Genomic DNA, 24,154 nt, shown 5'->3' on the forward strand with positions numbered 1-24,154 from the left:
TACCTCCTTGGTAATGATTTCCTATATTTTTTAATACGTCGTCTCTAATGTTCTGATGAATTGAAAAAGGTGGACCCTGTTGTAAACAAGTGTAATGCTTTCAGTGCGTCGTCCACAGTAACAGTCTTTGTATTGAGTTGTGCTTTCATGTGAAATGTAGCCATTCTGCATGCAAACTGCTGCTAAACTGTCAATCAATCATTTGAGTTAGCATTTTTGTAAGTTGATAAATTGCCAAATTAAACAAATCCTATAAAATCACTATATGTCTAAGGTAATGTTGCGCAGTATACAATACTTAATCACTCCAGCTATTCTGGTAAATAATTAGCATGATTTGGATTATATTATTACTTTTAATGACTATGTATTTGGAAAGTTGTTAAAGTTGAGTGTTTAAAGTTAATGTATCATGTATCTTTTGTGTGATATATCTTTTAGAGTAAGAGCTGACCAAGGAGTAGAAAATGTTGGCATAGCACGATGTATGTTCACCGTCAGGGGCTGCGGCAGAGGCAGTTTCATGTCAGGAAAGAGTGTGCATAATCAAAGGTATATATAATATTCAGATGTTGCCTCAGTCAACCGGTGTCATAATTTGTAAAAATGATATTGTATAAAATTGAGGCAATTTGATGATTTTTTTTTACAGAATAGAGCGTTTGTGGCGAGATGTTTGGAACGGCGTTACAAACGTGTACTATGACATTCTTCACAGCCTTGAGGATGAAGGTGTGCTTGATCCTGATGACAGCATCCACCTGTACTGCGCCCAGTATGTATTTCTACCACGTCTGCAGAAGGATCTAGATGTCTTCAGGGTGGGTTGGGATCATCACCCTCTGAGGACAGAGCACAACAGGTCTCCACAACAACTGTGGACAATGGGCCTCCTCCACAATCCACTCTGAATCCAGTATTCTCCACAACTGGCAGAGGTACCAATAAAACATTGTTTTGGTTGAAACCCAAACCATTAAAATGAAATGTATTCACAGGCCTGTGTAAGCAAAGCAAAGTTACTATATTTACCCAGGGTAACTGGACTAAGCATCAGATACTTGTTTACAGCCAGGCCCTGCTCATAGAACATTTCATGGTAGTGGTTCAATGCCTTGCTCAAGGGCACTTCAGCGGTGGTAATTTTAACGTGCCGTTCCGGGGATACGAACTGGCGACCTTCCGGTATCAAGACCGCTCCGCAAACCGTTTGGCCACCGCTGCCACACGTGTATAAGACTTATAACACTGTATGAGACTTATTCCTTTGGACACATTGAAGAAAAAGTGGACCGGATACTATAGAATAGATACTTTCAGTGTAGTATGTTACATGTTGATCTGACTGTGCTTTCCTTTTGAAATGTGATTGTTTAAATTTAGGGAATGGAGGATCCAACTCTTGCTGTCGACACTGCCAGGGAGATGGATGTGACCAGCTCTGGAGTGATTCTTTCTTCCACGTGTTGAATGTCCCCTCTGTGAACAGGATTTGGCCGGCCTCACGGCCACTATTGATGTTACAAGACCATCAGAGTCCTTCGGCAAAGACATTTATTTAGCTGTACTGAACTATGTACTGAATCATGTACCTTAAATGTAAACCAGAACTCAAGTAAACAAGTTTACAACATGTATTCCACATTTGCATTTATTGTGACTAACAAAACAGTGCAGCCAGCCACATGGTAAAGTGCCTGTTGGTTCTTTGTAGAACAATGTAAACAAGTTATGTAAAACCAACATTTAATTGTTGTGACTGACAACAGTGCAGCCACATGGTAAAGTGCTAGCCTGGCTAATAAGCCAGACTAATATCACACAACACTGGCAGGCAATTTTTTTTTGCCAACGGCTGATTCGGTCTGGTTTATTAACCAGGCTACTATTAATGTAGAGTGGTGGTCCGTGGCTCAAATACTGAATGAATAATAAACCTCGACTAGATGCAAAAACAATTGTTTGTTTGGTAAGAAGGAAACGCACTCTCAGTCCTCGACGGGGTCGAGATCCCGGGCCCTGATGATAACAAACCAAAGACAGTACCCACTCTGCTACTGGGATACAGTTTTAAAAAGTAGTAGTAACATATATAAACATTATAAGCGATAACATGTTTGAACAAAAACAACAGCGTTAAGCATTAAATAACATTTCCTTATTTACCTGCTGCCTGCAGACGACGACGGACACGGTGTGTGACGTGGCACTCTCAAACAAACACTGACCAAACCTACCTCAACGCTTCTGCGCCGTATTTGAGGGGGGCGTCACTTCCTTCCGGTGTGAGGCCACGCCCGCGAGTTTTTTCCCGCGAGTTTCTTGTAGTCATATTGTAGTCCTCCTACGTTACATACGGGTACTAGTAGGCACCAGCTCCGGTCCGCTTCTCATTGTAAACAGCAACGCTTGAATCTTTTTACAATGACGTAATTTTTCAGAATGGAAGCCATTGAGGGTTAAAATGGGCCTTAATGCTTCCAACTCGAGTAGAATTATTAACGTAACTGTACAAGTGTCTATGACAAAGAAAATATATGAAGTGGAAGCTTCCTTAAGAAAGACCCGGAAGTGGCTCTGGAAAAGCGGGTTACGTCACGGCTTAAAATTTAAGCCGTGACGTAACCCGCTTTTCCAGACCAGACCACTGAGGACACTGTAAGGATGGGGATCAGTGTCGTATTGACTATTTAAGCCTTAAATAGTCAATACAGACACTGATCCCCGTCCTTACAGTGTCCTCAGTGGTCTAGTGGGCTAGATATCCAACTTTGAGTCCTAACTTAATTGGTTCGAACCATTCTAATGTTTTTCCAACAACCACGGATTACTTGTTTTTGTGAGGTTACGGTTAGGGCGAATTTGACATGAATTAGTCCACGGAGCCCCATTTAATGGCATTTCTATCTCTGGGACCCCCAATTTATATTGTGAAATCAAGGTTAATTTAATTCTGAGGGTGTACAAATGGAACATTCTGGCGGATTCTTTAGCTCAACGGCTCAACTGCTGATGAACCACTACTGATCGAGGTAATGATATTTCTCAACGCGCTGTGGCGCTGTTCTGAATTTCACTGCCAACTGACTTTTGTGTTTTTTTCCTCTGCTGTTCTTCTTCGTCACCTTTTAGTTCTTTCCTTTTAGTAGTTTAGCCAACAATCAAACCATTAAATGCATTAACTGACTTTAAACAACATTGATTGATTGATTAATTGATTGATTTATTTATTAACAGTTTGCAGAATTACAGTACATTTCAAGCACAAACTCAATACAAAGACTGTTAACTGTGAGTGGACGACCCAATTAAGCATTACACTTGTTTACAAAAGGGTCCACCTTGTTCAATTCATCAAAACATTTAGAGACGTACAAATAGACACTTCTATATAGTCAGACTGCTTGCTCCATAGTCAGACTGCTTGCCTGTGTAGGTATAGTAGTGAGTGAGAGGCTGTTTAGCTCTGTGGGTTTTTAGTTGTGCATCACAAGTTCACAACAGATAGCGGTCAAACAAGAGAACAAACAAACTCTGCAGTTGATGACTCGATACACATGTCTGGGGCCATCACTGCGAGCTATTCAAAATCCACATTCTGTGTATTGGTAGTGATGGCTGGCTGCCTGTCAGTCTGACACCAGCTCACTCCGGGATCTACTTGAAAGGCTCGTGCGAGCTACTGGTAGCTCCCGAACCCCTGGTTGGTTACCCCTGCTCTATACAGACATAGATGCATGTTATGGCAGTGATTTCAGTGGCCTAGTAGACTGAGCATTAGCCTTGAAAACCATACTAGATACCAGTCCAGTTCAAGTCCTGCTCATATGAATGTTTTTTTTCCCAAACAACTCCAGATTACTTTTTTGTGAGATTTAGGGTTAGGGTTAGTTTGACATTTATTCTATACGGACTCCCCATTTAATGGCATTTCTGTTTCTGGGGACCCCCAATTAATATTGTAAAATCAATGTTAATTTAACTCAGAGGGTACAAAGAGTGTACAAATGGAACAGATCAAGAAATGGAACAAATGGTACAAATTGAGAGTGTACAAATGGAACCCTAACGGGTCCATTTGGTTCCATTTGTACACTCAGAGTTACAGACCCATAAGGGTCCATTTGGTTCCCAACTATCAGTTAGCTGGGGACCCCCTGGAACTCCCGGCCTAAATGCACATTTTGGTTGATTTTATATTGAATCAACCTGTAACCATCTAATGGTAATTTACATCATGTACATTTTACATTAAAATATCCAACTTTTCTAAGCACATTTATTACTATGAGAAGTCCACTAGAAAAGGTTAGTTTTTCCACCAATGAGTTTCTGCTGATATACTGTAGGTCAGGGGCGCCCACACTTTGATATACTGTAGGTCAGGGGCGCCCACACTTTGATATACTGTAGGTCAGGGGCGCCCACACTTTGATATACTGTAGGTCAGGGGCGCCCACACTTTGATATACTGTAGGTCAGGGGCGCCCACACTTTGATATACTGTAGGTCAGGGGCCCCCACACTTTGATATACTGTAGGTCAGGGGCGCCCACACTTTGATATACTGTAGGTCAGGGGCACCCACACTTTTTTGACTTGAGAGCTACCTTCAAAATGCCCAGCTAAATGAGATCTTGCTGAAAATAGATTAAAACAAAATGTACCTTTGGAATAGTTGCGTGGCGTTGATGTCACATATAATAGAAGGGTGAAAATGGAATTGGTTGATTTTTAGTAGGCCTATATAACTTTGTAATGCTACTGAGGTAATGCTACAGGCCCTTTTTGATGTCAAAAGTCAAGTCGCCTTAATTCAAGTGGCAGATGCCTATTTTAAAGTAAAATTATATATTTTTAGGGGCATCATGTGATCTACCTGCACAGCCTTTGTGATCTACTACCTTTTGGGCACCCCTTCTGTAGGTCTACGCCTAACATCATCTTAGCATTATTACAAGTTTCTTGATTCAGTTCCGATTCTGTTAAAACACACCACCAAATTATTGTTGACAGACGATTGGTATTAGCTGTTCAAAATTATTCCATCTTCAACCGCTTATCCGTAGTCTGGTCACGGGGGCAACAGCTCCACCAGAGTGTTCCAGAGCAAAATCATGAAAAACCGACATACTAAAGTTCATGGTTTCGGATGGCATACTATAGCATGTCGTTTTTCGTGATTTTTGAGGATTTGAAAAATCATGAAAAAACGACATAGGCCTACTATAGTTCATGCTGTTGTATGACATATGTATGTCGTTTTTCACGATTTTGCCAGCAGTCTGCAGTCACCCAGGCGGGTGTGAAGGGCGAGGTCGCTTCTCGCCCTCAGGGCGTCTTACTGGTTATACTAACTATATTATTGCACACTTGGCCTTCCCTTCAGTAAGTACTCCTTGCTGTGATGCAAAATATGTCACAATTTTGATAAACAGATCTACTGGGTTTTAAACAGCACCTCAAAACCAACCATGTGGGCACCTGTCTAGGCACCTGGACGACTGGGCACCTAGGGACATGTGGGCATGCCAATCAATCTGCATGTAACCAGTCTTGTAACTAATACACAAAAATAAACAGGAAGAATCATTTTTTTAACCATAATATTTAATCTTGGTTTCTTTTCTTACAAGGTACACTTTATATAAGACTTTAAAGTGCATGGATTTTCAAACCTTCGTGTGGGATTGGGGTAGCATACGTATGTACAAATTTTACATTCAGATCTTACAGATGATGTAGGTTGTTTTGTTTTGTAGTTAATACTGAGGCGCAGGGGAGTGGGGACAACAGAACAAGGGAAGACTTGAGTGACAGTCGCTGCATCAAAACGAGAATTCAAAATGTCAATGAACACACAAAGGGATATACTAATAGGCGCATTACATCCACGTTCATACAGTTTGTGTTGTCATATACTGCTGTGTACTGACAGGGGGAGTTTGAGATATAGCAATGAAACCTACATAACTGTTTGACTATCATGAACTGACTGAGTATAAAGGAACAAACTGAGGCATAGATTTATTTGTGCTAGCTATTCTTTCACTGTCATGCTCGTTATATTCTATAAATTACTTTAAATAATTACAGCATTAAAAAAAAACGTATTTACATTTCACACATCACCTTGCTATGTTTCCATCTGATTGTTCTGCTTGGTGGGGGTGTGTGTGTGTGGGGGGGACCCTTCTTTCTTCATCACTCATGAGAAATCTACAGAGAAAAGTCTGCAACATGAATAATACTAATAATTCTAGTCTATTCTGTCTGTTACTGTTTTTTCTGTACCGGCCTTATTGCTGAAATGTTGTTGTGTATGTTAATACACAGGATTGCCATGTGCCATTTTATTAAAGTTTGAATCCACTCTGAGAATTCAATTTTATTATAATGCTATGACATAGTTTGTGTATGTTTAAAATAGTTTGTCTATCACGTCCACTAGCCTAACTTAAAAGATGAGTGTGATTAGACTGAGTCAGCATCATGATCTGAGACTACTGGACATGATTATGTCCAGTATTATATTATTATTATTTATTCCCCACATCTAGAATCATACTCCACCATGACAGAAACTGTAACTTATATTAAACACTGTCTCCTTTCATCCATCATATAAAAAAAAGGTTGCAAAAGGATTCTTTCTGTACATTTAAAACACAATGCTCTCTTTTAAAGGACAAAATAAAAAAACTAACACTTTCTACACAAAGTTGAGTTATTCCAAATTTATGCTCTGGCGCATGACGGCGTCGAATGCTGAAAAAAGCCGACCTAAAATCACGTTAGCACATGAGCTGTATATATGGCGTTTTCGACATTCGCCGCTATCGTAGCGCCGAATATGAATCAGGCTTTATGGTATAGCACAGGCAAACATAGACAGTTGTTTTGATGCCCTTAACATACTGTAGGCAGCTGAATCTGCAGTTACAGGCTGTGTCCACCAATACATTTTTCTTCCTGAGTGCTGATTTCAACAGGAGCGCAGCGTATTTATGCTATGCTGGAAACAACAGCTACGTGTGTTTTTTTATCTGGCCGCTCAGAGTTAAACTATTTTCAACTCTAGGCGTTAGGGGGTGCATTTTCAGTTGGGAGGAAAAAATGCTTTTTAGCAGAACCGGTCCTGAGGGGTCACCCATGTCCTAGTGTTGATTGTACCAGAACCCATTGATTTCAGCACAGCTTTATTGGTGGGGCCAACTTTAACACTTCACACGTGATTAGTACAGATCCAGGCCAAGGCAGCTTATCATCCAGCACTGATTCTCCACTCTGTCCCTGAACACGATGAGCTCCATCATCAGCACAGCTATCAGGAGAGTCAATGTTTATTCAACCTGTTCTCACTCTCAACAAGTTGGGGCAACATCTGACGGCGTGTCACCTTGTTTGACGGAACGGGAATCCTGCATAGTCATTTTTCAACACTCGGAGTGTGCCGTTCTCACTCCCAACTTGTAATAGGCAACTTGTAATAGTTTGAGACCGCTAAAAACAAGAAAAATAAGTCAGAAGCAGACTTTAGCCCTGTGAGGCGGCGCAGAGCGAGCCGTTAGGTGACTGACTGAGTGGCCACTCGCTCACTTAAGGCTCTCTCTGTGCTGCCTCGCAAGTCCGCTTCTGCAGACTCAGCACTGTTCAAGTTGCATACCAATATAGGTAAAATAATCACTAATCATCCGTCCTCGACAACATGTGACAGGTCCCGTCTCGTCAACGTTTGAAGCAGGGGAGTCCCGCCGCGTGAGAGGGTTGCCGCAATCGGTCAAATCCTGCCCCAACTCGTCGCCCGTTTGACACAACGGCTGTGAGAACGCGTTGCCATAACCAGCAGGTCAGCATAGGGAGTGTGATGGTCTGTTTTGTAGTAGTAAATCATCTGCACACAGCAGTCTCTCGGCACACACGAGCCATCCGTCCTATGTGCCGTCCGTGGGGGCCTCCTGTGCTGCGTCGTTGATGTTGTCCGTGGGGGGGTTGCTGCCGTTGGGCTGCGGCGGCGGGCATTCTGGCATTTCGCCTGTCACCGCCACCCGGATCACCTTCAGCCAGCGCTGCTTGAGCTCCTCGCTTTCGGCGGCAAAGTTGTGAATGGATTTGGACTGGGACAGGCGGAATGGGAAGGCGGCCTGGGGTTCGGTGGGTCGCAGGCTGTCGTCCACGTTGTAGCCCAGCAGAGGGACGGTGCACTGGGCCTTCACATCCTGCAGACACAAATAGTTAAGTACGTTTGATGTTATTTATGAAATTGCTGTGGAATAAACCACAATATAAAACCATAAAGTAAAAACGGAACATCAAAAAGAGTAAAACATTGACCGGCACAGATAAAACAAGTGAAGCTTCATAAAACAAATGTGTCAAAAGTGTTTAGCCTGCCAGTTAATTCAGGCTGGAACATTCTGTATAAAATATCAATAAATATTAATAACTTTTAAGCACTAGTTTCAAAGCATCAACGCTTTAGTAATTCACTTTGCGGATGGTGGGTTTTCAAACTCCACTTTTACTAATCATTTTTCATGTAGAATGTCCCAAAGAAGCTGTTTTTAGACTGAGGATTTGTCACGTCGTCTGTCAGGTTTGGAGTCCAAGGGTTGCATGGTCCAGTTTATTTTTTTTGATTGATTGATTCTTTATTTAAGTGTCATGCTTCCGAAGAAGCCCCGCCCATATGGACTTACAGGACACTTTTTACAGTTTACATGAACAATTACAATAAACCGACATGACGGTTTGCAAACAATGATCAATTGAATACCAAACTGAATTACCTGTGGAGCTCCATAGACGTAGAGCACCAGGCATTGGTTCTTGGGGATGACACACCAGACATTCTGCCACTGCTTGGTCTTCTCACAGTACTGCCGGAGGAAGCTGAACATGACGCTGCTGCCCGTGAACTGGGCCGCCTCGATCTGCATAGAGGGGAGAAGCATGTGATACTGTACTGTATACACGTGAGCACCAAATGTCGAATATGAGAGGACCATTGTTGTTTTATGGTTGAAAAAAAAATGTTTAGAGATAAGTTTACTATTAGAAAAAGATTCAGGTTGTGGTTAGGCCTTTGGAATTAAGAGTTAAACAATTTATACTTAGTTGTGTGCACTGCTGCGACGAGGTGTGAGCTGATATAGATCGGCTATTTTTCGGCTTCAGGATTATTAGTTAAAATTCCATCAAATTGTAAAAATGGCATTCATAATATCACTGTCCTAAAATGTCGATGTCCTCCTCACAAGTGTGTGTGTGTGTGTGTGTGTGTGTGTGTGTGTGTGTGTGTGTGTTTGTGTTTGTGTTGCATAAGGCCATAGTGCTCCTCACCTCTAGAATTCCCTTCTTTTTCCCCTCTGCTCTCTCTTCTCCAATCAGGATGGAGTAGCAGTCTTTACACACTTTGTTGAGCTTGTTGCCGTCATACTCCAGCGCCACCTTATTGTCGGAGCATTTCCAGCACACCACCTGATCACAAGAACAAACGTTAGAGAATAATACTATAACTATTCACTAGACAGCGCCTCTCCTCAGCACTGAGGTATCAAACATTCATCTCCCACTACTGAGAAGTTGAAGGGTACATTTTTATGTCTGATAATGATGTTCAGACAGTGCATGTTCAAATCATGTATACTTTACATTACTAAATAATACAATTTTCCAAATTCTTTTTTCCCCCCTACATTTTGGCAAAAGACAAAAGGTGCCCACTGTTCCTGCATCCTCTTTGAGGCCCTACATCAGGTGCGCCCACACTTTTTTTTTTTTTTAGAGCTACTTTCAAAATGCCCAGCTAAACGTGATCTACCCCTGCCCTACATTGTTCTCTCTGCACTCTACTTGTGACTAGATCTTATGTACTTTGCTCTGATTTTGTACTTTGTCAGTCACTCACTGGATAACAAGAGCATCTCATCTCTGTCGGGTGCAAAGGAATCTCATTATGTCCAAAACTGTTACTGTTGAGGATTCAAATTCAAAAACAGCAAAAGTAGCAGATCAACAAAGCTCAAAACCCTTCGGCTGTGGATGTGCTACTTTTGATACTTTTGTCAAGTTAAGGCACACATTTACAAACACAAGAAAACACACACACACAAAAAGTTAAGAATATGGAGATAAGAGGTTTCTGCCCTACAGCAACGATCTTCTAAAACTGTCTGAAGTCTAAAAGCGAGTAAGACGGAGGTGACTCACATAACCGCAGGCTCGACAGTGGTGTCTCCGTCTGGTCAGAGCATTGAAGGACTCCTTGCATTTCATACACATGGTCACCTCATTGCCTCTGATCCACCGAGGTGCACGTTTACCCAGCTCCGCCTTCTGTTGGCACACACAACACACAGCTTGTAGATCTCATGTTTTTGAATAAACGTTCACATGTGGGCGAGTGCATGTCAATTTGGGGGTCCTTGACATGAATATGTTTGAGAACCACCGATCTATAATCATAATGAATAATAAGAGGGGAAAAGGGTCACTTCCGTTGTTCTATGAACAGAGTGAACGAGAGTAAAGTGAATACAGATTATACAACAGGTCGTTTCGAGGAAGCAATCTGATTGGTTGAAACAGCTTCTAGTCGTTCCTTAAACCAGCGCAAAGGAACACCTAATCAAAACAAAGATTTGAAAGATTTCAGCTGTGTTTTTTCCCAGAGCGCAGCAGATTCGGTGGCTAGGCTAGCTAGTTTCTTGGGACATTTGTGGTCGTAGTGACTACATCTGTCATTAAAAAATCACACCCGTGTGAACTGAGTGGTGTAAGGTATAGCCTGTCTGACGTAATGAAATCATGTCTGACGTAATGAAATCACACCCGGGTGAACAGGGTGAACATAGCAACCATGCTCATTTTTTCTGCACTAATGTCTGACGTAATGAAATCACAGTGACCCGGGTGAACATAGCAACCATGCTCATTTTTTCTGCACAACAAAGCCAGTTGTAGGAGTGGTTTACACCACTCAAAAAATAAAAAATGTCGGCGTTTATCTCAGTTTTAAGGGAAACTGTTGTATAATTGCAATATTATGAAAATTAATGTATGCCTGCGATACCTTCGTAACTTGCCCTGCGGGTGTGTTCCTACGGCACCGCAGGCGTGCATTAATGACCATAAAGAACACCCTCTTGTGTAATAGCGCTTAATTATAGAATATACTGTAGAACATTGGTTCCCAACCTTTTTATACTGAAGTACCACCTCAGAAAATATTTGGCTCTCCAAGTACCACCATAATAACTGATGTTAAAATACAGGAGCCCATTTTTGTTCCATTCCTATAAGACAATAATGCTGCTGCTCTGACAAAGCTCTGTCTAATAATCACTAATCAGCACAACTGATATTTCTAATGTGATTAATCCGTTCTCAAATCTTCTATTAACGGCTAGGTGTGTTGTCATGCTCATTTCAGCACGGCTGGAGAGCCTATAGAACTACCTGTAGTAATATAAATATTTCATTCCACTGTTTTTCCCCTTTTTTGGGGGGACTCCTCTGAGTACCACCAGAGGGGGCTCAAGTACCACCAGTGGTACTAGTACCAGTGGTTGGGAACATAGACATATATACATAGACGCCCCTTCCGGCTCTGAGGCGTGTGTCAAAATTGAAGGCACTATTTTCCCGACATTCCTTGCGAAGAATAGCGGAAGCAAAGCGGAAGCTTGTCAAGCTTCCGCGTGCGTAACATAAGTCCCGGAAAAGACGCGCTGTGATTGGCCAGTCACTTGAGTGACAGCGAGAGACATGGAGGAGTCACATGAGTGATTGGGCAGCGACGCAGGCGCCTTCAGCAAATGCCTTCAGCACTTCTAAATAATAAAGCTGCGGAAAACTGTTGCTTTGTGTTCACTCTTTAATGTTTTCTGTTAGTAATCTAATCCCCCTGGCTCTGATGTTGTATTGTTAATAACTTGTTGTTGTTTGTGTTTGTTTGTTTGTCTTGTTTTGTATTGTAATGTATACGGTCATGACTGTTATAAAGATTTGTTAAAAAAAAAAAAAAAAAGCCTTCAGCACTGCACTTCCGCCTTCATTGGGATACACGTCGCTCCAATGAACTGCAGCGGCAAATGAGGCATCTATTTCTTAATATCTATGGTTGGGAACCTCTGCTGTAGAGTGTAGAATACAGAATACAGAATTTAGCAGAATGGATTATAGAGTAATACAATGTACTGTATAGATTAATAGATGATAGAATATCACTGTGATTTTTTAACTGGCACGTACTGATACTTCGTCCACCTCTGTCTCGTTTTTCTGCTGAAAGATCTCAATGGTCTCCTGGAACACCTGTAGGACACACACATCATCAGAACGCACTACATAACCGCATAAGACACATAGCCTACTGTGCTGCAAATTGTAAATTAATTAATATATTGTTGCTGTTGGGCAGAAACCTCTTATTTCCATAATTATTTTAACCATTTGTGGGTTTTTTTTAAAATAAATGAATGCCCTAGTTACATACTATAGCTTTGCCCAAAAGTATCAAAAATAGCAAATAGCAGATCAAGATGCAAGCTATTTATTAATTTGAAAATTGAAAAGTAACAGTTTTGGACATATCATATGAGGTTTCCACCTGACAGACACCTACAGTAAATACACACACATAAAATGCATGCATACTGTACTGTAATAATAAATAACACACTCATGTACCTTTATCCAGTCTGCCTTGTCCTGTTCAGAGCTGAGGGAGAAACAAACAAAGGTTTTCATACGGCTTGTGAAAAGGTTATACATGTGATAAATCACCACACTCCCTCTCCTGTCTCATGGCCCTTCAGATGGCCAGCGACTGACGCGGCTAGTAATTAATTTTCAATGAGAGGCCTGAGTATTTTTTTGTACGCACAGAGAACTTGAGAGGCGACAACGCAAGAGTATATACGTGGGTGCGGTCCCGTGAAAATGTGCTTGTTTCGTGCATACACCCACGACTGACTAGACCTGAATTGTGTTGAGCTTTTTTTACGCTTGCGTTGTCGCGCCCCTCATGAGCAGACCTCTGAAAGGACTTTTATCGCTTTGTTAATTACACTATGTGTGGTTTATTTTATTTATTTTGCTAGAAGAGTTGCAGCAACTCGTTTTCAAGGGGGTTGTTTGTATTAGCTAGTCACACTATAGATTAATCCACGGAGGGCTGCCCTGTAGGCCAGGTGTAGGCAGTAAATACTGAGGTGACAAGCTGCACTTGATGTGACACCTCAGCTATGGCTGCGCCCAGGGCACCCCTCCGTGGATTTGTCCACGGAGGGAGCCTTGTGGTCATGTTGTGAGCGTATAGACCCTCCCCGTAGGGATACTGAGGTTCAAGTGGTTAAACTTAAACACTTTCAGTCTGTCCTCATGGAAATGGATATTCTTTCAAGTTTTCCTCCGTGACATACTGTATCTTAGTGGGAAAGATTTGCACATGAGATTCTAAGAAATAACAGAATAATTCAGGGCTGCTGTTTAAAAAAAAGTTATTTACAGAATTATTCATTCTATGAGAACTAGTTTACATAGTAATAGCACTAGTTCCATAGTTATGAACGGGTTGGTGGTTTGAGTGTGCATTTTAAGAATTCAGTCAGTAAAGTGGTGTATAAAAATGTAATTATGCAAGCACCATACAGTACATACACTTGGATGGGGATGACATCCAACTAGTCTATCCTTTTGTCTGTGTTTACCATATGTACCTTTATTTGTCACTGTCACATTTGTCCACCAGAGGGTGCTGGAAACAGCTAAATAAACAGGGGCTGAAGCTGCACACATCTAGGTTGCCTCCTTTTAAATGCTATTCACCCAAAGCAGTGGTTGTCAAAGTGGGGCCCGGAGGCCTCCACCAGTTTAACCACTTTAACCCTATTTTATACTTGGCTACTTGAAAATGGAATGTTGCGTTGGTGTCATCATGTACCTGGCATGCAGTTCCAGGGTCCTCTCCTTGCCAGACACTTGGAAGGTGTGAGGGTAGTCATCATTGTGCGTGGCCAGGATCTTCATGCCATCGATGCCGATGCGCGTCCTCACCGTGTACTTGGCCGCGCCCAGGCTGAACTTAGGCACGCAGTATAGCAGCATGTTGTTGAACTGATGACACACAGACAACATACAGTATATGCTGTTAAATGTGGTAGCTTCCACGCAGAAACCTACAAAATGTAAACTTTTTTGTGTTTTCATAAACTAATGACCCATCATGTCGTTGCATTTTTTTGGGGGCTTCTCTTTAGGGCTTGCTTCCTTTTTAAATAGTCGATAGATAATCTATTTTCAAAAAGCCGTAGCCTATAGTCGCTTCTTTTGGGCTTGTTTTCATAGAACTGGTTGCTTATTTATCTTGCATGAGTAGGGTCTGACCCTACTCATCAGAACATGGCTGTGTAGTGCAGAGTAGAGCAATGTGTTTAGTCTCACCAGGAACAGGTATCTCTCCATGGCGTTGGTGTTCCTGGCAGCCAGCTTCAGGATGTGACCCTCCTTGATGAACTCGTTGGAGGCGTTAACGATGTCCTCCTCCTCGCCCAGCATCTCATAGATCTCCAGCAGTTTCTTCAGATTATCCTGAAAACAACCAGGAACACGGAATGTTCACACAAAACTGCAATGGGGCTACAGATGTAGCATTGCTTGCCAGACATTACAAGCACCACCAGATTCATATGCACTAGGCCACGGACCCCCATTTGAGCCAATCTACAATAAGGCTAAAGTAAGGCGTGTGTGGGTTCTATCCACAAGAAGAGAGACACTGGATGTGGCACTAGGTCAAACACCAGAGGGACTGTGTGGTCCACTGTAGGCAGACCACTTTTAGACAGAATGTCCTCTCCATCAAGGGAAGCCTATGATGGAATAGCCTCCTAGTCACTCTAAAGGAAAGCCCCACCTTTATAAACACAACTAAAAGAATGGTCAGAATATCAATAGGTTTTGGCTGGGTATTAGACTATATACAGTAGGTACTTAGGTTGTTAGTTGGGCATTAGGTATGGCATTTTTATTTATTATTTTTGTAGGCAGGGCCGGACCCGGGCTCACGCGCCGTTATATTCATTTTCCCGATGTGAATTTCACCCAGGCTGGACACGTTGCTTCTGTATGCTTCTCTGTCCGCTCCACACTGACGTGACACAATTTAAACACTACAGGAGAATGGCCACCTACCAAACGTGCCATTTTGTTTTGTACAGTGCAATGTAAGTGTTCTTGACTTATTATTATTGTGGGTTTGTTTTTTATCATGCAGCGCGAGAGTGGAGCGCTGCTGATTGACAATGCCAGGGCCAGGGCCAGGGCCCATTGACAATGCCAGGGCCCATGTTACAGCACCAATGCCAGGGCCCATGTTACAGCACCAATGCCAGGGCCCATGTTACAGCACCAATGCCAGGGCCCATGTTACAGCACCGTAAAGGACTTGACATTGAGAACCAGTGCATTATTAACCTACGCCTACGGTGACAGATGATGACCAATAGCGTCACTACTTACGGATCTTCGAATGGCGCTGTTGGAATGAGTGGCTGCCATGGCGATCATGTCTAAGGACTCTAGGGAGGACACGAGAGGTAAACATTGGATCATTATCTTTTAGATTCGATTATACATGACAGACAATAATAGAAATAACTAGTGGTGGAAAAAGTTTAAAAAAAAGAAAATACTCTAGTAAAAGTATCAATACTGCAATATATAAATACTATTGTTACAAGTAAAAGTCTGGAATTCAAAATTTACTTGAGTAAAAGTACAAAAGTATTGGTATCAAAATGTATGTCAGTACCAAAAGTAGAAAGTACTCTTTATGCAGAATGTCCCATTTCACAAGTTTTCAAATGCATACAATGCATGAAAGTCTTTTGAAAATAGCAGTAGATTGGCTCTTTTCAAATGGCTGAAATGTACTGTCGTTTCAACATTCAAGCGTTGTTTGAACGTCATTTGAATGCCGTTCGAACGTCGTTCAAGCGTCTAAAAAATGTTTATGTATGTGGACATGAATAGATTGTTAAAATGTGTGTGTACGTACTCTCTGCGTCTCTGCGGTCGGGGTCCTCCTGGGGTAGTTTCTTCAGGTAGTCTTTGAGCAGCATCTCGTAAATTGGAACTCTCTGCACCGGCCCCAACATGTGGTGCTGCAGGGTCAGACTCCTACACACCTCCTGGCTCTGATTAACGACAACATCCAATGTACACATGTGACTAATTAAAAACAAAACAAAACAAAAAAAGAAGGGAACATTTTCTTAACCCTACTCACTTCATCATACAACAATTAGTTAAAATAGCCGATCTACAAGCTCACAAGATGTCGCATCACGCCCCATTGTGAGCTTGTAGATCAGCTGGGGGGGTGTATCAATAGCAGAGGCATACATGACCCTCATCCCCACCAGTAAATCCAAACCTGATAGGGTTGTATCAACATTGGTAGTATTGATTAATAGTATTGATTAAGCTCAGTCGGTCACAAGGTAAGTACTGGGAGCTGATGGTAATGATAATGATAATGAATTTTATTTATATAGCACCTTTTTAAAACAATGTTCCAAAGTGCTGCACAGAGCAGGGTGAAGACAAAACAAAGGAAAAAATACATCAAGTCAAAAAACAAAAACAACAACAAACAAAAGCAAATACAGCAAAATTACAGGAAATACAGTAACAAACTTTAAATATGTACAGTCGCGTAACATTTGGTGTAGAGGTACGTTTTTAATTTCGACTTAAAAACAGGCACGGAGGGGGCTAGCCTTAGCTGTGTCGGCAGTGCATTCCACAACGTAGGTGCACGGGCAGAAAATGCCCGATCACCACGAGTAATTAAATTAGTCCTAGGGACATCAAGGAGGGCCTTATTTGACGATCTAAGGGTGCGATCTGGTTTGTGCGGGGAGAGCATATCAAGGATATATTCAGGGGCCATTCCGTTTAAGGCTTTGTATGTGATAAGAAGAATTTTAAAATCGCACCTGGAGCCCACAGGCAACCAGTGAAGGCCAGCTAATATGGGTGTGATATGGTCTCGTTTTCTCGTGTTTGTGAGTAGTCGGGCGGCAGAGTTCTGTATGAGTTGTAGACGGGAAATTGCTTTTTTGTTAAGGCCGGAGTAAATGGAGTTGCAGTAGTCAAGGCGTGATGAAATGAGGGCGTGAATTACTTTTTCAAGGTCAGGGGGTGAGAGGAATGATTTAATTTTTGCAATGTTTCTCAACTGAAAATAGCATGATTGCACAACTGTGGTTATTTGTTTATTGAATGATAGGTCGGAGTCAAAGATCACACCCAGGTTGCGGGCTGCAGGTGTGATATTTGTGGACAGGGAACCAAATTGAGGGTGGAGGGAGAGGGTTGAATTAGAAGGGCCAAATAAGATAATTTCAGATTTGGACTGGTTGAGCTGGAGGACATTTTGTGACATCCAGTCCTTGATGTCGGATAGACAGGCTATGAGGCATGATATATGATCTGAACCGGGTTTGAGTGGGATGTATAGCTGAGTATCATCGGCATAGCAGTGAAAGTTGATGTTGTGTGAGCGAATGATGTTACCAATGGGGAGCATGTAAATAGAAAATAGCAGTGGACCTAGAATTGATCCCTGAGGGACCCCACATGTGAAAGGGGCCTGAGTGGAGGAGGCCTCTCCTATGCTGACGGACAGGGTCCGGCCTGAAAGGTACGAGCTGAGCCAGTCCAGTGCCACCCCTTTAATACCCACCCAGTGCTCAAGTCTGTGAATTAAAATGGAGTGATCTACCGTGTCAAAAGCGGAGCTAAGATCCAGGAGAAATAGCACTGAGCAGTCCCCGGAGTCAGCGGCAAGGAGTAAATCGTTTGTGACTTTTAAAAGAGTTGTCTCTGTGCTATGGAGGGTGCGGAAACCTGATTGAAATTTTTCAAAAATGCTGTTAAAATTTAAAAATGAAATCAGTTGATTAGAAACAACTTTCTCTAAAACTTTGGATAAAAATGAAAGTTTGGAAATAGGTCTAAAATGATTAAGAACGAGGGGGTCAAGAGATGGTTTCTTCAAAAGGGGCTGTACAAGGGCCTTTTTAAGGCTGGAAGGGAAAGCACCAGAGGACAGGGAACAGTTTAAAATAGATAAAATGGATGGGCCAACAGTCTCTATAACCTCCTTCAGGAATGTGGTCGGGATGGTGTCTAGTTGGCAGGAGGATGATTTCATATGAGATATTATCTCCAGGAGTGTAGTCAGTGAGATTTGCTGAAATGTAGTGAGGTGAGATGGTGGTGCTGGGTGAGTTTCAGGGGCTCTAGGTACAGAGTGGAGTTGCTGCCTAATTCCTTCAACTTTGCTGATGAAGTGGTGGAGGAACTCCTCACATCTTTCTGGCGAGGCATCCAGAGGCTGACAGGGCAGTGGGCTAATTACTGAATCAATTGCTTTAAATAGTGTTCTGGAGTTATGAGAGTGTGAGGCAACGAGGTGAGAGAAATAGCTGTTTCTGGCATTCCTGACTGCAGACTGATAACCTGCCATCAGTTCCCTGAGATGGTCATGTGAGGGGGTGAGTTTGTCTTTCTTCCATTTCCTTTCGGCTTTCCTGCATTGTCTTTTAATTTCCCTGGTCTGATCGTTTAACCAGGGTATGGTTTTAGGTTTGGCCAGTTTAATTTTGAAAGGTGCAATGGAGTTGAGTATATGGGAACACGTGCTGTTAAAATCATCAACTAAGTCATCCACTGATAATGGCGGGTGCAAAGTGGAGTTGATTGGAGTAGCAGAGAATGCTTGTTGAAATTTTTGACTAGAATTGGCATTAAATGATCTAGAACGGAATGAAGTACGTGGCATGGGATCATGAGTAGGGAGCATAGTGTGGAAGAGTACGGCTTTATGGTCAGAGGGGGGGAATTCTATAATATTGAGGTTCTCCAGGGAGACACCATAGGAGAGCACTAAGTCGAGGGTGTGACCCAATTTATGTGTGGGACCATTTACATGCTGAGTTAAATTAAAAGATTCATAGAGTCCAATAAAATCTGTTGCAAATGTAGATGAAGGGCAGTCAACATGTATATTGTAGTCGCCTGCCAGAATAACGCTGTTGTGCTGGGCCATGATAATAGATAGAAGCTCAGAGAACTCTTCAAGAAAGCCGGCTAGGTAGGTAGGTGTTGCAATCCACCTCCCAGGAGTCTAGCGCACAGAAATAAGGATAGAATCCCGCATTCTAGCTGATACCGACAATAAAATAACCCTCCCCGACCTGAAAGTGAAGGTCAGCAGCATAACAGTAAACTCTGATGTCTATTTGTGTCCACTGTTTCACAAGACAAATCGCTGACATAATACTCTGTTCAGAGACAAATGAAAGGAACCACTCAGCTCACATGGGACAGAATTAAAAACCGAGCTGACTGGACAGCATTGCGTAGGAGTGCTGGTCATTGGTCAACCTAGAGGTCAGGGACACACAGACAATGTTTACTCCCACACTGTCCTCGTGTGCAAAGCTCTACATTACAAGCTTTCCTCTTTGCTATTTGTCACACTCAGTCACACATCCTACTATAAATGCGCCATGTCTCTGTGTGTCTGCGTGCGTGTGTGTACGGTTGAAATGCACGTAACTCGACAACCGTTTGCCCCACCGACTTCACATTCGACCCACGCGGTCCACACCCCCGCAGGGAGTGCAGTGCCCGGTATCGAGTCGGGCGGACCCACGGTTCTCCAGAACCACCACAAAAGGCTCTTAAAGGCTCTGATCAGGCTCTGCCAGTGGGAATCCCCTCACCTGTGCAATTGGCAGCCTCTACCTCAGCCAATTGAGGCTCAGGCAATTGAGGCTGCTCTGGGAATCCCCTCAGTGGGAATCCCCTGGCCTGAGTCGGTCGGACCCGGTTCTCCAAAACCACCACAAAAGGCTCTGGTCAGGCTCTACCAGTGAGCCTAATCAGCCTAAATCCCCTCACCTGTGAAATTGCCAGCCTCTGCCTCAGCCAATTGATTGCCATGGCAACCACACACCTGCCAATTGATTACTTAACCAGACTACTTTTCACAGTCAGTTTGCACTCTTCACACACAGGCAGACAGACAGATAGATAGATACAGAGATCTCCATGTGGGACACAGACAGACAGTAAAAATGGGTGCTATGACAACAGGTATTGCATACTACAGATATCTCCATACAGTATGGGCACAAAAGGGACACAGACAGATAGTTAAAATGGGTGCTATGACAAGACGGGTATTATTAGGTTCCCAAGTTGCATCGTTCCCAAGTAGGCCGGTGGCCAACGGGCACGTCCAAGTCTAGTCCACTTAAAAAGCCAAAAAGTCGACAGCACCAATTCACTGAGCAGCAACACTAGAGATGACAGCACAAATTCACTGAGCAACTATAGTACTATAGCTTTTCTTCATTCATTACAATGAGAAAACGGTGCATTACTAATGATAGTAGGCTTGTTTACTGTGATATACTCCACCAAGATACCCATGTACCTGTCTAGATACTTCCTTAATGTTAACGAAGTCCACACCCACAACACCAGAGGGAGTGCAACGAACCATGTACAACCCAGATTCGGCACAAACAATTCGAAACTGGCCCCCGTAAAATATGAATCCCCCCCACCGCTGCAGGGTCAGACTCCTACACACCTCCTGGCTCTGATTAACGACAACATCCAATGTACACATGTGACTAATTAGTCATAGTTAGATTGAACTCTATTCTAGTTTGAACATTAGGCCAAAATAAACCTGATTCATACTTGGAGAATGCAGATCTACAACACACACACAAAGTTGAAATATGAAGATAAGAGTTTCTGGCCGACAGCAATGATATTATGCAATGCGTTGTGAGCTTGTAGGTCTGATAAGTTCAGCGCACAATGCAGAATGAATTAGGCATTACTGTCCAGTCCAGTGTCCATGTGCTCTCACTGCTCTGTGCTTGTGGAGCAGCCTGCGGTTAGGTTACAGGAGTCACACACACACACTTCCGTTGAAGTCAGTGTTCTTTTTGGCAGCAACTTTAGATTTTAGTTTTAGTCATAGTCTCTTGAATAGTTTTCATTTAGTTTTAGTCACATTTTAGTCACCTAGAATGTTTTAGTGTTAGTCTAGTTTTAGACTAAATATCATAAGATTTTAGTCGACTAAATCTACAGTTGATTTAGTCGAACAAAATGTATTTTGGCGGGCCTTGATGCCGTCGTAATGACTGTTTTTTCACTTGCTGAAAATAGCTGATCTACAAGCCCACAACTCATCGCAGCTCGACGCGTTGTGAGCTTGTAGATCAGCTATTTTCAGCATGCAACTAATTGTAAAATGACTTATACTGGATCTCTTGTACACTAGTCCATCCCTAACATTTTAGTCTACTAATTTGTTGACGAAATTGTCGGTAATATATTTAGTCTTGGTTTTAGTCATCGTAGCTTAGTTTTCATTTAGTTTCCATTTAGTTTTCGTCAGTGAAAAAAGGTAGTCGACGAACATTTCGTCTTAGTTTTAGTCGACGAAATCAACACTGGTTGTGAGCGTGTAGGTCTGCTAAGTTCTTTTTTTAAATATAATTTTTATCCCACGATTTTGCAACCCAGTTTTTCCACCCAGTGCCAATTATCTAATGTAATCCTGGGCGCTACACTTCCTCTGCCAACCTGGGGGGGCAGCGGCACTGATGACGCGGAGGAGGGAACACGCCCCCAGCATCCCCAGCGGGAATCGAACCCAGGACCTTCTAGCTGTGAGGCGACAGCACTACCAACTGTGCCACCGTGCCCCTTAGGTCTGCTAAGTTCAGCGCACAATGCAGAATGAATCAGGCATTAATTACTGTCCAGTGTCCATGTGCTCTCACTGCTCTGTGCTTGTGGAGCAGCCTGTTAGGTTACAGGAGTCACACACAGTACCTGGATCTCCAGGATGATGGCCTTGAAGCTTGGCGAGCGCTCCGGCCACTGCTTCAGCAGCTCCATGGCCTTCTCAAAGTTCTTCACGTACTCTGCGTACATCTTCAGGAAGGGAGTGATAGTCAGCAAGATGTCCCCGATGCGAGGCGTCGTCTCCCTGAACACATGAGAGAGAGAGAGACACAGACATACATACATCACTCAATATTTTGTTAGGCCATTTGTGAAACAGTGTGAAAGGAGCTACTCCCACCCCCTCCCCTACCCTAGTGCTGTTTCATAAACAACCAAAATATGTTTTGAAGAGATTGGAGATTGAGGCGTTCTTGAAATAGCCAAGATCATTAGGGTTTTCTAGAATATTGGACATTTATTCTATCGCTAGTTTGACCACTTAAAATACTCTTGAATCTTTTTTTTTCTTCTTTTTTTTCACAATTTTGTAACCCATTTTACACCTGTGTCAATTATATAATGTGATCCTGGGCTCTACACACCCTCCGCCAACCTGGGGAGAGCAACGGACTTGATTATGGGTAATCTTATTACTAAGGACCGCAATGGAACCGCAATGGAACCAGGTAAACTTTTTTTTCCCGTTACCCTTTTCGATTATTGTGGGTCAGATGTATGTTGTTAATGTGACATACGTTTTATAATTTCATGATCAATAAAGACAGCAATCAATCAATAAATCAGACATGACATTTCAATATCATCCCATCCTTAATCAAAGGCGTTGAACTCACCACTCCCCCATGCGTTTCTCCAGGGCTGGGTACAGGAACTGGCTGTGCAAGTTCCAGATGGATGAAATGTTAGAGAAGATGTTTTTCACCACTTCTACTGGGAAGGATCCTTTATTTGCCTCCTCCATCAGCCTGGCACAGAACACCTGCAGACCCACACATGCTGTATATATACCGATCAAAGTGTATTGTTGCTGTCAGGCAGAAACCTCTTAACTCATTGTTTTTTTTTTTAATTAACGTCCTAGTTGATCATACTACAGCATTACCAAAAAAAAACCTCAAAAGTTGAGCTTGTAAATCTACTGCTGTTGATGCTTTTGAATTTTAATCCTGAGAAGTAACAGTTTTGAACATATGAGGTTTCCACCCGACAGGGAGGATGTATAGTTTGCTGCATAGCAGAATTGGAAATTCCAACCGGTATCTTTAAGATATTTTAAAATATATATTTTCGTGCACAGAAAAAAGGACGGAACATAAGTAACTAACTGAATGAATAACTGCTTCCGTTTCCCGCCTTTCAATCAGGGGGGTGTATAGTAAAGAGGTTGTCTGGCTCTGCGAGACTTAATTGAACTGCAGCGTTTCTCTGTGTGGGGGCGGGGCTTCTTCCTTACCTGCTCCAGAAGGTCGAGACGTTCCACGTACGCTTTCTCCGTCTGCAGGAGCTTGTTGGCGATCTTATACAGCTTCTGCTCGTTGGTCTCCTGGAATGCAAGGACATGAGGATATATTGTAAATATAAAAACAAAACAAAACAAAAAAAGAAGGGAACATTTTCTTAACCCTACTCACTTCATCGTACAACAATTAGTTAAAATAGCCGATCTACAAGCTCACAAGATGTCGCATCACGCCCCATTGTGATCTTGTAGATCAGCTGGGGGGGTGTATCAATAGCAGAGGCATACATGACCCTCATCCCCACCAGTAAATCCAAACCTGATAGGGTTGTATCAATATTGGTAGTATTGATTGATAGTATTGATTAAGCTCAGTCGGTCACAAGGTAAGTACTGGGAGCTGATGGTAGGTGTTGCAATCCACCTCCCAGGAGTCTAGCGCACAGAAATAAGGATAGAATCCCGCATTCTAGCTGATACCGACAATAAAATAACCCTCCCCGACCTGAAAGTGAAGGTCAGCAGCATAACAGTAAACTCTGATGTCTATTTGTGTCCACTGTTTCACAAGACAAATCGCTGACATAATGCTCTGTTCAGAGACAAATGAAAGGAACCACTCAGCTCACATGGGACAGAATTAAAAACCGAGCTGACTGGACAGCATTGCGTAGGAGTGCTGGTCAACCTAGAGGTCAGGGACACACAGACAATGTTTACTCCCACACTGTCCTCGTGTGTCCTCAATGTATATGTTTCTTTTCCCTTTTTACCTCCATTATGATGAATTCCTGTTCTGTTCTTTGTCTATATAGAAGTCTATTTGTACGTCTCTAA

The 24,154-nt window shown here is 42.6% G+C and overlaps 1 protein-coding gene and 1 long non-coding RNA gene across 2 annotated transcripts; one reads left to right on the top strand and one right to left on the bottom strand.

Moving 5' to 3' along the window:
- Positions 1–463: 463 nt before the first annotated feature.
- On the top strand, positions 464–1,533 carry LOC306929678. The gene is made up of 3 exons (XR_013790828.1): positions 464–552; positions 653–938; positions 1,384–1,533. It is a non-coding gene; the product is annotated as an uncharacterized lncRNA (long non-coding RNA).
- A 4,195-nt stretch (positions 1,534–5,728) lies between these two features.
- On the bottom strand, positions 5,729–23,397 carry LOC306929080 (FYVE, RhoGEF and PH domain-containing protein 4-like). Its single transcript, XM_079509470.1, has 13 exons — positions 23,312–23,397; positions 22,692–22,837; positions 21,943–22,099; positions 16,064–16,202; positions 15,526–15,584; positions 14,449–14,595; positions 13,949–14,121; positions 12,694–12,724; positions 12,256–12,318; positions 10,213–10,338; positions 9,343–9,480; positions 8,790–8,933; positions 5,729–8,219 (listed from the first exon to the last, which is right to left on the bottom strand). Exons 2-13 carry the CDS (start codon positions 22,817–22,819, stop codon positions 7,935–7,937), a joined length of 1,590 nt encoding a protein of 529 aa, XP_079365596.1. The 5' UTR covers positions 22,820–22,837; positions 23,312–23,397; the 3' UTR covers positions 5,729–7,934.
- Positions 23,398–24,154: the final 757 nt, after the last annotated feature.

This window comes from Electrona antarctica (genome assembly GCF_951216825.1).
Source record: "Electrona antarctica genome assembly, chromosome: 9".
NCBI classification, from domain to species: domain Eukaryota; kingdom Metazoa; phylum Chordata; class Actinopteri; order Myctophiformes; family Myctophidae; genus Electrona; species Electrona antarctica.

What these genes read in the sequence shown, in the direction of transcription:
- LOC306929080 (XM_079509470.1), bottom strand. Translation starts at nt 22,819, where the DNA reads ATGGAGGAGGCAAATAAAGGATCCTTCCCAGTAGAAGTGGTGAAAAAC. An exon ending in ACAGCGCCATTCGAAGATCC is followed by an intron (nt 14,596 to 15,525) that starts GTAAGTAGTGAC and finishes GGTTGTTTTCAG; the next exon opens with GATAATCTGAAGAAACTGCT. An exon ending in ACAAGGCAGACTGGATAAAG is followed by an intron (nt 12,319 to 12,693) that starts GTACATGAGTGT and finishes TGTGTCCTACAG; the next exon opens with GTGTTCCAGGAGACCATTGA.